Source organism: Tupaia chinensis, unplaced genomic scaffold (assembly GCF_000334495.1).
Source record: "Tupaia chinensis unplaced genomic scaffold, TupChi_1.0 Scaffold000383_1, whole genome shotgun sequence".
Classification (NCBI taxonomy): Eukaryota; Metazoa; Chordata; class Mammalia; order Scandentia; family Tupaiidae; genus Tupaia; species Tupaia belangeri.
Window position 1 is genome coordinate 1,915,745 of NW_006159885.1, and position 12,609 is coordinate 1,928,353.

At 58.2% G+C, this 12,609-nt stretch overlaps 2 protein-coding genes across 3 annotated transcripts in view; both read right to left on the bottom strand.

Moving 5' to 3' along the window:
• Positions 1-8,314, bottom strand: part of SPATA20 (spermatogenesis associated 20) — an 8,780-nt gene extending 466 nt beyond the window's left edge. Inside the window, exons 1-15 of one of the 2 annotated variants that reach the window (XM_006153619.2) lie at positions 7,744-8,314; positions 6,667-6,846; positions 6,531-6,595; positions 6,226-6,380; positions 6,011-6,154; positions 5,724-5,925; positions 5,126-5,256; positions 4,649-4,753; positions 3,450-3,524; positions 3,150-3,359; positions 2,871-3,063; positions 2,399-2,567; positions 1,936-2,147; positions 1,340-1,539; positions 83-163 (exon numbers count right to left, since the gene is read on the bottom strand). In XM_006153619.2, the coding sequence (XP_006153681.1) occupies positions 83-163; positions 1,340-1,539; positions 1,936-2,147; positions 2,399-2,567; positions 2,871-3,063; positions 3,150-3,359; positions 3,450-3,524; positions 4,649-4,753; positions 5,126-5,256; positions 5,724-5,925; positions 6,011-6,154; positions 6,226-6,380; positions 6,531-6,595; positions 6,667-6,846; positions 7,744-7,820 (2,199 nt within the window). In that variant the 5' untranslated portion in view covers positions 7,821-8,314. Of the gene's footprint in view, positions 1-82; positions 164-1,339; positions 1,540-1,935; positions 2,148-2,398; positions 2,568-2,870; positions 3,064-3,149; positions 3,360-3,449; positions 3,525-4,648; positions 4,754-5,125; positions 5,257-5,723; positions 5,926-6,010; positions 6,155-6,225; positions 6,381-6,530; positions 6,596-6,666; positions 6,847-6,962; positions 7,102-7,743 lie in introns of those variants that run through there. The other variant, XM_006153618.1, reaches the window with a different exon arrangement.
• Positions 8,315-12,204: 3,890 nt separating this feature from the next.
• The window catches only part of EPN3 (epsin 3), a 9,044-nt gene continuing 8,639 nt past the window's right edge, over positions 12,205-12,609 (bottom strand). Inside the window, exon 11 of the mRNA XM_006153621.2 lies at positions 12,205-12,285. Within this exon, the coding sequence (XP_006153683.1) occupies positions 12,205-12,285 (81 nt within the window). The remainder of the gene's footprint in view (positions 12,286-12,609) is intronic.

The window sequence follows — 12,609 nt, forward strand, 5'->3', positions numbered from 1 at the left end:
GAAAGAGATGTTAGGGAGCTGAGGAGGGAGGGGGGGTGGCACAGGGAGGTCAAAGGTGGGACCGGGCTCACAGGACAGGCACCTTGTTAGGGACGTAGATGGAGTGGACACACTGCAACAGAGCCTTGGTGTCCTTGGCCTGGGGGTCTCCGCAGATCACGATCTGGCCAGAATAGAAAATTACTGTGGTGTCAGTGAGGGAGGGGCTGGACGCCAGAGCCACCCACTTCCACACCCTCCTTCCACCCCTCTATAGCCCCGAAAAAGAGTGGGGACTCACCTCAGCTGCCAGGAGGCCATATCAAATTGAATGCTTAGCCGTGGGAACACAGATGCACACACACACATGAGAATACCCAAACTGGCAATGCAAACACAGGGAGACACACACCCAGAAGACTAGATACCCTGGAAGACACACAGCACAGACAGACCCAGCCACAGGGAGACACAGAGTAGTCACATATACACACAGCAGATGCCCACAGAGAGGCAGCACCCCACATACCAATACTAAACATACGCACACATCCCGGCAGACACAGAGGACAACGTGCAAATGTAAGCAGATAAACATATAGACAGGGCACACATACGCAAGCAGGCAAACACAAAGCCGCACGCCAGCATGCAACCAGAGAGGCAAAGACACACAGACACAAACGCACCCAGATGCATACACACGGCAATCACACACAGGGATAGAGACTGACAGCTGACTCTCTGCATCCGCCAGCTCCACCTCTGCGGGATTAACCAGCCATGAACACTGGGCGCACCTGTACTGACCACGTCCAGACTTTTCTCTTGTCACTACTCCTTCGACAAGACAGTGTAACAACTACCTGCATAGCGTGTATACTGGACTCATTACAAGCAGCCTAGCGATGACTTAAAGCATACAAGAGGATGCACATAGGTTATATCATTTCATCTAATGGATTCAAGCATCCCAGATTTTGGTATGCATAGGGGGTCCTGGAATTGATCCCCTGTGGACATGAGGGATGTCTGTACAACAAGACACAGAGCCCAACAGAGAAAACACTTCACTGGCAACAGGGTCCCCCATTTAACCCCTGCCTCCTCCTGCCCCCAAACTCTGACAGCCCCAGAGATGGGCACTTACAGGCTCCTTCAGACTCACTCTCACAGATCCCTCCACTGTGCAGAGCGGAGACCCCCGTCACACACACGTGCAGGTGCACATGCACACACACACACACACAGACTTGAACTCTGGGATAGCCCCAGGAACCCCACCCCGTGCACCTCTCCCCCACTGCAGCCCCAGCACCCCTCCTATCCCAGACCCCGATCAAGTGTTCTCACTCCCCACCTGCTTGAGGGTCTGCTGGTGGGCTGAGAGGGCACGGACCATCTCGGGCAGAGCCACGGGGACACGACGCATGCGCTCAGAGAAGGCCGTCAGCAGGCACACACACTTGTCCATCCAGTCCTTGTGGCCCGTGAAGCCGTGCAGCCGAAGCAGGTTGTGGGCCGACACAGAATTGGCACTGGGCTCTGCACCGTCCTGGTCTGTGGGGCACAGGGGGACCATGGGTTGGGGATAACGGAGGGCCACTGGGTCTCAGGACCCTGCCCCAGGACTGTGTTCAGGGCCACCAGGGCGGTGAGATGAAGAAGAGTTCCCACCCACCCTACTCCTTTCTCTCTGAACGTTTACTGCTAGCCCTGCAGTTTTCAGAACAGCTAAATTCATCTTTCCATCTCCCTGCAAAGCAGTACTGATGTTAGCTCCATTTTGTGTATGAAGAAACAGGCTCAGAAATACTATGGAACCAGCCCAGAGTCCCACCATGAAGACGCAGAGAAGGCCAATGGAGGCTCTTCACCACACCGCAGTGGGTTTCCATCAGGAGAGCCAAGCCCGGTGTGTCCAGTCCCCCAGGCCAGCCCTGCACCACCACTGACCGTCCTTCAGACGCAGAGGCAGGCCAGCCCCCAGCTCGGCCTCACTGCAGAAGTAGCCGCCACCCTGGGAGTCCCAGAAGAGCTTGTCCTGCGTGTCCTGCAGCCGCAGAGCCCACTCAAGCCACGCGCTCTCCTGTGAGGCCTCGTACAGGTCCAGCAGGCCCCGCACCACGAAGGCATAGTCCTCTAGGAAGCCCCAGCAGGGCGGGTTGCTGGAGAGACAGGCATTGGAGAAGGGCTGAGCCAGGCCCTGGAGAGAGGGGCTTTCGCAGAGGTGGCCCATGGCACGCATTCTTTCATTTAACCCTCAGAACCCACCATTAGCCTATTTCCCACGGAGGGGAAGGCTCCCAGCAAGGACATGGCAGGGCCAGGACTGGCATCCATCCGGAGGGGAGAAGTGGGGCACAGATGGGCTGGGAACGAGGGAGACCAGCACCCCCAGGCCTGCCCAGCCCCTCACCTGTGCTCCACAGTCCCTCCAGAACCAGCGTAGCAGGTCCGCATCAGGCGGCCACTGGCCACGTCAAACATGTGCCGCTTCAGGAACTTGGCGCCATTGGTGGCATAAGTGATCAGCCTGTCTACACCTAGGACAGCCCCCGTCACGGCGTAGCCAGATACCATCAGGCCTGGAGAGAGCAGAGGCCCATAGTGGTGAGGAGTCAGCCAGGGCCTTCCAAGTGTGCCCACCCAGCACCCCACTCTGCCCCTCTCTGGAGTGGTGGGGAATACCAGCAAGAGCTCGGGCTCTAGGGCCAGGCAGGGTTGGCTGTGACCTCGTGTGACCTCGGGCAGGTGACTTAAACTAAGCCTCAGTTTGTCCACCTGTGCATCGAGGATGATACACCTCAAATGGGAAGGCTGAGCTTTTAGCACAGAGGGGCAGTGCGAAGGGTAAGTCTAGACGGGATAGGCCTCAGACCCCTGCCCACCATTCCAGGCGGCCAGCATCTTGCTGTCCAGGTGTGGCTTTGGCCGATGCTTCCGGGCCTGGAAGAGCTTCTCCAGCCCTGTGTTCAGCAAGGTCCGGACAGCGTCCACATCCAGGCCAAAGCGGGCTGCGGTCAGCTCCAGGGAATACCGGACGGTCAGCACGTTCTGGCCCTGCAGCTCCCCCTTGGGGTCCTGAAGAGAACAGCCTGCATGGGGGATGCACATATCTCCCCTTTCCCGTGGAACCTCGGGGCCCCTCCATGCCCCCACATCCTCACCTGATTGGGACTAATGTTGCCAGGCTCCGTGAGCCCATAGTGCTTCATGAGCAGCTGGCCCGAGGTCAGCGGCTCCGTGGCGCCCAGTACAGGCTCGGGGAGTTGCTGCAGAACCTCCTTGACCGTCCACACATAGAAGGCACCCTCTTTGGGCCGCAAGCCTCGTTCTGGGGGCGAGTCTGCGTCCTCTGCACTGTAGAAGCCTCCAGACTGTGGGGAGGGGAGAGTTAGCTGGCCCAGCCTGGGAGATAGCGCCAGCCCGGACCCCCTCACCAGCAGCCTGCCTCAGTGGACACACACCCGGTGGCTCAGGCTCCGACTCACGTACTGCAGGATGCCTTTGGCAACATCAGAGTAGAATTCATCGCCAGAGATCTGAGGAGCGGAGAGGAGGCTGTAAATGGAGGTCACTGGGGCGGCCTAGGCACGAAGGGGAGAGGTGGGGGAAGGGTGGGGGGGTGAAGCCTGCCTGGACAACAGGTACATGGGAGGGAATTAGGGTGGAGCCACCAGGAAGGCCTTGGGAGGAGCAGCCTGGGTTAGGTGCTTTATTCTGGGTTCGGGTCAGGGGTCACCTGGAAGGCCTGTGAATAGGCCACTGCGAGCTGGGCCTGGTCATAGAGCATCTTCTCAAAGTGGGGGACGTGCCACTGGCGGTCAGTGGAGTAGCGGTGAAAGCCCTGTGCCAGGGACCAGCAGTTAGTGTAATGCTATGTCTCTGGATTCCCATGTAGTCGACAGCAGTTTGAGTCCCGGACCCAATGGCTTAAACTCACACCAGGCATGTGTGCGTGCGTGCCCAAGATCCCAAGAGGAAAATGGAGGAGAAGGGATTGCAGCATGGCCATCTCCCCTGGGGGGTGATTTCTTGCTTTCTGTCTCTCTCTTTCTGGTGAGCACACGCACCCTATAGTGAAAACCTCTCAAAAAAAAAGAAAAAGAAAAAGAAAAAAAAGGCCCTGTGCCAGGAGGGACATGGGGTTGGAGGCCGATCCCAGTTGCTCCCCTCCACTGCCTCCCACCGCCTCTCCAGGGTGGCCCCGCCCCCTCACCTGGCCCACATGGTCCCGGATGCCCCCATTGGCCATCATTTTCAGGGTGTGTAAGGCCATCTGCTGGGCCCGAGAGCCATCCTGGGTGAGCCGATGGCCGAGCCAGTAGGAGAACAGGAAGCTCAGGATCACTGTGGACACCGAGAGCATGAGGCTCAGAGGGGGTGGGTCTGGGTGGTGAGGGGCTTCTGGCCAGGCTGTGCAGGATGCCTTTGGCAACATCAGGGTAGAATTCATCGCCAGAGATCTGAGGAGCGGAGAGGAGGCTGTAAATGGAGGTCACTGGGGCGGCCTAGGCACGAAGGGGAGAGGTGGGGGAAGGGTGGGGGGGTGAAGCCTGCCTGGACAACAGGTACATGGGAGGGAATTAGGGTGGAGCCACCAGGAAGGCCTTGGGAGGAGCAGCCTGGGTTAGGTGCTTTATTCTGGGTTCGGGTCAGGGGTCACCTGGAAGGCCTGTGAATAGGCCACTGCGAGCTGGGCCTGGTCATAGAGCATCTTCTCAAAGTGGGGGACGTGCCACTGGCGGTCAGTGGAGTAGCGGTGAAAGCCCTGTGCCAGGGACCAGCAGTTAGTGTAATGCTATGTCTCTGGATTCCCATGTAGTCGACAGCAGTTTGAGTCCCGGACCCAATGGCTTAAACTCACACCAGGCATGTGTGCGTGCGTGCCCAAGATCCCAAGAGGAAAATGGAGGAGAAGGGATTGCAGCATGGCCATCTCCCCTGGGGGGTGATTTCTTGCTTTCTGTCTCTCTCTTTCTGGTGAGCACACGCACCCTATAGTGAAAACCTCTCAAAAAAAAAGAAAAAGAAAAAGAAAAAAAAGGCCCTGTGCCAGGAGGGACATGGGGTTGGAGGCCGATCCCAGTTGCTCCCCTCCACTGCCTCCCACCGCCTCTCCAGGGTGGCCCCGCCCCCTCACCTGGCCCACATGGTCCCGGATGCCCCCATTGGCCATCATTTTCAGGGTGTGTAAGGCCATCTGCTGGGCCCGAGAGCCATCCTGGGTGAGCCGATGGCCGAGCCAGTAGGAGAACAGGAAGCTCAGGATCACTGTGGACACCGAGAGCATGAGGCTCAGAGGGGGTGGGTCTGGGTGGTGAGGGGCTTCTGGCCAGGCTGGAGTCAGGAGTTCCCTCCACAGGCAACCTCGGGACAAGTGGGAATCAGGAGGCCAACACAAGGACATTACCAAAGCCAGAGGTCAGAGTACCATCAGCCCACAGGGCACCAGATAGTCACTGACCTGACCAGAGCCTAGGAAGTATTATAGTTAGCCAGGCCACGGTCACTGGGTCACTGACCAGGTCAGGGGTCAGAGGTCAATATCTAGGGTGGGGCGAGAAGGTCACTGCTAAGACTAAAAGATGGGTCCTCACTAGATAGCTACTGACAGACTGGGGTAAGGAGGTCACCGGCCAGTCAGGAGGGCTAAGGACCAAGCCAGAGGTCAAAGATCATTGACCAGGACAGGACCGGGAAGGCCAGATCCGTGGCAAGGTGGATGTGGGGGCACTGACCAGGCGTGGGGAACTTGGGGGCCTCAGCAAAGCCGCCATACTCCTCATCATAGCCCTCGTCCAACTGCTGGAAGCAGCGGCTGTTCATGGTGGCCGCAGAGGGCGGCAGCTGGCGGTCACCCATGCTGATCTCCGACCGCGCCAGCAGGGCTGTGGTGACGCGCTCGCTGTTTTCTAGCAGGGTGTTCTTGTTCTGCTTCCACTGTGGGAGGTGGGGCACACCTGGAGGTCAGCATGGGGGCCCCGTCCCTGCGTCCCTGGCCCCCCAGCCCCCAATACACACCCACCTGATCCCGTATCCTCAGCAACACTGTGCGGAAACCTACTCGGGTCAAGCCGTCCTCAGGGGGGAAGTAGGTGCCCCCCACAAAGGGCTGGAGGTCGGGGGTCAACCACACATTCATGGGCCAGCCCCCACCGCTGCTGGTGGCCTGGTGAGAGAGGGCCAGGTGAGGGGGCCGCGTCAGCCCGGGCAGCACAGCCTCCACGGGAGGACCCTCACCTGCACGAACGTCATGTACACTTTGTCCACGTCTGGCCGCTCCTCACGGTCCACCTTCACGCTGACAAACTCCTCACTGAGCAGGCGGCCGATCTCCTCGTTCTGGAAGGACTCCTCCTCCATCATGTGGCACCAGTGGCAGGTGGCACACCCCACTGGGACGGCCATGGAGCCATTGATGGGTTAGAGGGGGGCCCGGCTGGGGAGCCCTGGCCTCTACTTTCCTGGGAGCCCTCCAGGCCCAGAGGAACTCCCCCAAGCCACTGCCACCCCTTGTCCCATTCCAGAGAAGGTGGGTGCATTACCTGAAAGGAAAATAGGCTTGTTTTCCTTCCTGGCCTTGTCGAAGGCTTCCTGTCCCCAGGGGTACCTAGGCCCAGCAGGGTGGGGTATCACTCGGCAGCCCGGGGAGAGTGGACGGGCCCCGCGAGAGGTACTCACCAGTCCACAGGGTTGTAGGCATGCTGCAGGAGGTACGGCGACTTCTCACTGATCAGGCGGTTGGGCACCCTCTGGGGCGCAGACTGGGGGCCGCTGGGGCGGCTCCCCTTCCCTCCGGCAGGCATGGACACTGAACTACTGACCGTCGCACTTCGGTCCTTGTCCCGGGAGGAGCTCCCCCTGGCGTGGGCAGGTGGGTCAAACAGGTGAAGAGCCTCCAGGCCCCCTCCCAGCCCCACCCAGTTCCCCCAGCCCTGGACACCCCTTGTGGAACCCTTGCTCCCAGCTCAACCCACCTTTCTGAACCACGGGGGAGACCGTGGCCTTTGTGCTCCCCCTTATGTTTTTGGGGGGGTGAAGAGAGGTGGCTCATTGGGGGCTCCCTGCCAGGTTAGTCTCCCCCAGCCTCTCGGACCCGGTGGTGGGCAGGATGGCTGTGAGGTCAGGGCAGGTCACAATGGGTGGAATGGTCCTTCAGGTTCCATTCTCTCCCCCTATCTGGGCCCCTCCTAGGGGGTTGCACTGGGGGCGTCTCTGGCATGCCTGGAGCATGACCTGAGCAGAAAGGTTGCCCATTGCTGGTGGCCAGACAGGGCGAGAAGAGCTGGGTCTGGGACTAGCCCAGGTGAGGGGCAAGCAGAGGACAATAGACACGGGGCTCCCTCCATGACATCTTCCTACCAAGCACTTTTGTAGGGCCAGATCCCGCATAAAGCCCAGGACACCCAGGGAATCAGAAAGCCCAATCTCAGGACTCTTTGTGGGGCAGACCTGAAGGACAGACCCCTGCAGCAATCAAGGGCTGTGACAGAATGCAACGTGCTGCTGGACAAGGGTCCTTGGCCCGCATAGGGGTTCAAGGGAGGCTTCCTGCGAGGCAGTGGCAGGACCGGCCCTTGGGAGCTAGTCCTGTGGCCAGAGGGGAGAAAGGCTTTCCTGCCAGGGTCAGGTCACCGACGCAGATCAGAAGCGGGGGTCGGGGGAGGAACAGGCATGCAGGGGTGGTCCAGAACAACACCAAGCACCCTGGACCAGCACAAGGCAACGGGGCTCAGCGGGTGTAGGGCGGGCCCCAGCGGCCAGCTCGCCCGCCAGTACCTGCAGGCGTGGGGCAGCAGCAGAACGCGGCCCAGCCAGGCCCGCGCGCCCAGCATGGCCTGTCCCTGCCGCAGACCCGACCACCACCGACCAGAAGGGAGAGCGGGAGGCTGCGAGAGGCGGGTCCGGGCACAGACAGAGCCGCGGGCGGGTCTTCGCCGAGACGCAGGGTCTCGTGTCTGGTCTCCGAGCGCCTCCAGGTGGCAGATCTAGGAATTGCAGATATGACAGCTCGCTCTTAGAAGGACCGTGTCTGCGCCTACAGTTGGGTTCAGCTTGGCTTAATTAAATCCTCGCCTGCGGGAAGATAAGCCTCCTGAAGGGAATACAGAGCACTGCAGGATGTCAGAACCTCAGCTCATTTTGTCCAAAATCGTTCCCACTTTACAAACGAGAAGTGAGGACCAAGCGGAAAACATGCCTTGTCCGGGTCCACCCAGCTAGCAAATATTGCCTTTGCTCAGACTCCCCACCTCAAGGTCCTGCTCAAATCCCACCTACTCCAGGAAGCCTTTCCTGAATAATAATGATGAGCCAATTTAAAACACATTTTTCTTTATTCCCAATAGAGCATGTGTATGCACATGGGATGGAAAGAGATGAGCATTCTCCCCAGGGTTTTGTCTTGTCATGACCCTTTTCCTCCACTCCTCCAGCCCGCCAGGGCATGTGGGCCCAGCGTGTTTTAGGTTGGCTGGACCAGGGCTTCAAATACTGTCACCAGGGGAGTCCAGCTTCTCTTGACCCTCACATTACCACTGTGTCACGGAGCCAATTTGATGTCCTACCAGGCCATTCGCACACTTGCCTCATGTGCTACATTCAGTCAATATTTATTCAGCGCCTGCTGCCTGCCACCCCAAAGCACTGGGTGTATGGGGATGGGAAGAGAGACAAGGCCCCTGCCCTCGTGTTGCTCACAGTCTTTTGAGAGAGGCAGAAGCTAATCCAGCAGACACACAGATAAGTATACGGCTGCTCACCGTGAGAAGTGCCGTGAATGAGTGTGACATGACAAGGGCTCTGGTCTCGGAGGAGGGCAGGGAGAAGGCTTCCCTGAGGACGTCGTATTTGTGTGGTAGCCACAGAGAGAGGAGAGGCCCAGGCACGCTGGGGAAGGAGGCCCTGTGGCATGTCAGTGACTCAGGGCTGAGGGCCTGGCAAAGCAGAGGAAGACGGGAAATGAATGAGATTAGGAGGTTGGGAGGAGGTCAGGGGCCACGTTTGGAGAGATCTGTGAAGTGTGAGAAGGGGATTTTTTTTTTTTTTTTTTGCTAGAGGGCATATGGTCTCACCAGAGATACAGAGAAAGGAGAAAGCCCCCCCACACACACACACACACATGATCATGCCACAATTCCTTCATTTCTCCATCCATTTGGGATTTGGGGCACACCTACTCATGCCAGCATATTTTTCTTTCTTTTTTTTTTATAACTTTATTCATTTATTTTAATTTGATCAGAGAGAGACAGAGAGAGAGAGAAAGAAAGGAGAGAAAGTGAGAAAGCAAGCCACCAGGTCCAGGACTTGAACCGTGATAGGCCATGTGGGAGTGTCCATTGCCTTAATCACCATGCCACCTGCAGGTCCCTGCCCAGCATGTTTTTCAAGCTGCTGGGGCTGGGATTCAAACCTTGGTTGGCCATGTGGGATCTATCTGCCTTCACCACCAGGCCATGGGGCCAGTGTAAGAAGGGGATGAGAGCAGAAGGAAGTTATTGAAAGGCTTAGCTGGGAGAGTGACCTGGCTGGATCTGCATTTTGGAACGATCCTGCCATCTGCCCAATGGAGAATGAACTGGAAAAGGGGAGAGAGGAAGCAGGAGCAGTCAGGAGGCCATGACAGCACCAGGAGAGATGGCGAGGCCTGCCAGGTGGTGGGGGTGGAGACAGAGGAGAGGGTGGACTGGACTGGTGTTGAGGATGGGGGAGGTGTCAAGGGTGACTAGCAAAAGGGGGGCATTTCCTGAGGGGTGGGCATGGAGGGGGGGTTTGGGGGGGCCCACAGGTCATTTTCAAAGCAGTTGGTTTGAGGTGCCTTTGAACTGAGCACATGGAGATGGCCATGACAAGGCTCAGGGCACAGAGAGGCTGTCAGGAGGGAGGAACCAGGGGTCTGGGTCTCTGGTGTGGAGACCATGTGGGCATGGGCGGGTCCATCCAGGGAGATAGTGCAGCAAGAGCAGAGAGGAGTGCTCAGGCCCAAGCCTGAGTGCACCTGCAAAACACACAGGCAGGGAAGAGCCAGGGTGCAGAGAGAAAGCCAGGGGAGGGTAGAATCCTGGACACAAAGGGACTGATGATGGCAGGGAGGACAGAGTGTCTATACTGTCACACTCCTGAGAAGCCGACTGGGATGGGATGGATAAAAGCCATTGGCACCAGCAACGTGAAGGCCTTCGGTGGGCTCACTGGAATCATCTGGTGAAGTCAGCTGAGAACAGAAGCCGACTGGAGGGGGTGGAGGAGGGAGGGGAAGGGACGTGGAGAAATGTGAGGGGGAAGGTGGGAAGATCCTTTCACGATGGAGGGAGCAATATTAGCGTCCATTTCAAAGGGAAGGTTTCAGTTGAGAGAAAGGGATGGAAGCTCTCCCAAGAAAAGATCGCTGATACTTTGCGTTCCCGATGACGTGGGTGGTGGACAACGGGGGAGTTGGCAGGCTGAGGGCTGGGGTGCTTCAGAGGAAGCTCCAGCTTGAAGGAATGAGGTTCAGATGAGAGGAAGCCTGCCTTGAATGTGGCAGGATCTGAGGTGATGACGGGCCCTAGAGTGTGACCGTGGGCGAGGGCAGGTGAAAGAGGTCAGGGGGTGAGGTCATCCTTTGGATAATGGAGTCACCGGAACTGAGCTAAGATCTAGGTGAAGGCTGAGGCAAGACGGAAGCATCCCAAGAATGAGGTGGAGTGGAGACCCAGGTGGGACAGCCCAGTGGCAGCAGCCTCCAGGGAAGAAGGTCTTCTACGGAGGAAGATGGTCCAGAAGTAACCCCGGGAGACAGAGCAGCTCCCTGTGGGAGTCTTCAGGGGTGAGCCAGTGTATAATAGGGCCCAGGCGATAGAGGCGCAGAGGGGGCGTTCAAGGACCCACAAGGCGGGAATAATCCGAGTTTGAGTGCAGCAGAAGACAGATGGAGGCTGGACTCTGGGGGCTGCTTGACAAACCAGGAATGAGGGCCATGGAGGGGTCAGTCTCTAAAGGGGGGGGTGGCTTGGCTGAATGGGTCCTGGCCTGGGGGCATCCCCAGAAGCCAGGAACCCTTGATCCCATTTGACAAGCAAGGAAACAGAGGCACAGAGCCAGGGAGAGGTCAAGTCATTTACTCAAGGTCAGAGAGCATAACCACTTATTATTGAGCGGTTATCATTACGATTTAAATTCAAACCCCGGAGTGGAGTTTCGAACCGTCATTCTGACTCCTAAGTAGTTGCTTCCATCCATCCTGTCTGTAACAGCCACGATGGGGCTCTGTCCTCCACCTCGCCTCAGGACAGAAGGCCTCTGTCCATTGTGCCCCCCAACTTTGATATTTCTGGCCTAAGAAGGCCACTTGCCCTGAGCGCCCCAGAGGAGGCTGGGAGCTGACAGCAGGCCACCTGCAGGACCAGACTGAGCACTAGGACACATTAGTGCCTGATGGTCTGGTGATAGGGGACATTAGTGGAAAGGAAGTGAGGATGACTCTGGTAGCCCCCCAAGGTGAAGTACCAGGCCCTGCCTCATCCTTGGGTTCCCGTACCTTCCCCAGGAGGGGTCAGAAAACCCCTGCAAGGCCAAGATGAAGTTTCTACCCAGTCCTAGTGAGGTGGGAGGGGATTTAAGGAAATGACAACAAAGGATGGGGCTTCTGTACCCGGCCTGTGCTGTGGCTAGGTCAGCAGCCCCCCAGCTGGTTGCCCTGCTGTGCTTTGAGCCCCAGAATGTTGTGGGCTTTAGCAATTCCTGGGAGCCTCCCAGGCAACCCGAGTCCAGAGCTTTATCCCTAGTAGTCAGTCAATATTTGTGGAATTAAATCTGGGGCCCAGCCTGGGAGCTGGGGCTGTGGAGCCAGACTGTCTGCCTCTGAATTCCAGCCCGCGCTGTGACTTCCAGCCTGCCACTCGACCTCTCTGAGGCTCAATTTCCTCACCCATAAAACGGAAGCGGTGCCAGCTGGTGTAACAGCACCTCGGAGGGCCTTGCACCCAGTTTAATGCTGTGCTGTCCCTGGATTGAAGTGCTTTGTCCAAGTTTGGACAAGGATCCCGCATTTTCATTTTGCACTGGGCCCCACAAATTCCTTAGCGGGTCCTGGATGAGAATAACAATGTTATCCACCTCCGGTGCTTGTTGCACGGACTAAACGAAATGATCTGCTTAAAGTGCTTCAGCACAGGAGTGCGCAGTAAATGGGAACGAATGGACCCCCGCCCCTCGCAGTGTGATAAATGAATGAAATCACCGAATGCAAGAGAGCCTGGAGCACTGGAAGCCAAGGTGCCAGTCCGGCAGAGCACGGAGGTGAGGGGCTGAGACCGGCTGAAAGGGACAGTGCGGGAGTGGTTTCCTCGCAGCCGGAGATTCGGCCTGTGTCCAGACTCGGACTCCATGCCCCGCAAAGAGTCCACTTGGTGAGAGCTGAGGACGTGGGTTCCAGTCTTTATTGCAGAGGCGCGGTATCGGCCCACCAGCCGGACGCAGTCAGCCTCTAGCTCAGGAGCTTGGTCCAGGCCTGATCAGTGCTCAACGCACACCACTGCCCCGCCCGGTCCAGGAGGCGGAGCGCGGGGCGCGTGCGCAGGGGCGGGCGCGCGCTCAGAGGAAGGGGTTGGTGCCGCCCTGCGCCGGCCCGTGCAGCGGCCC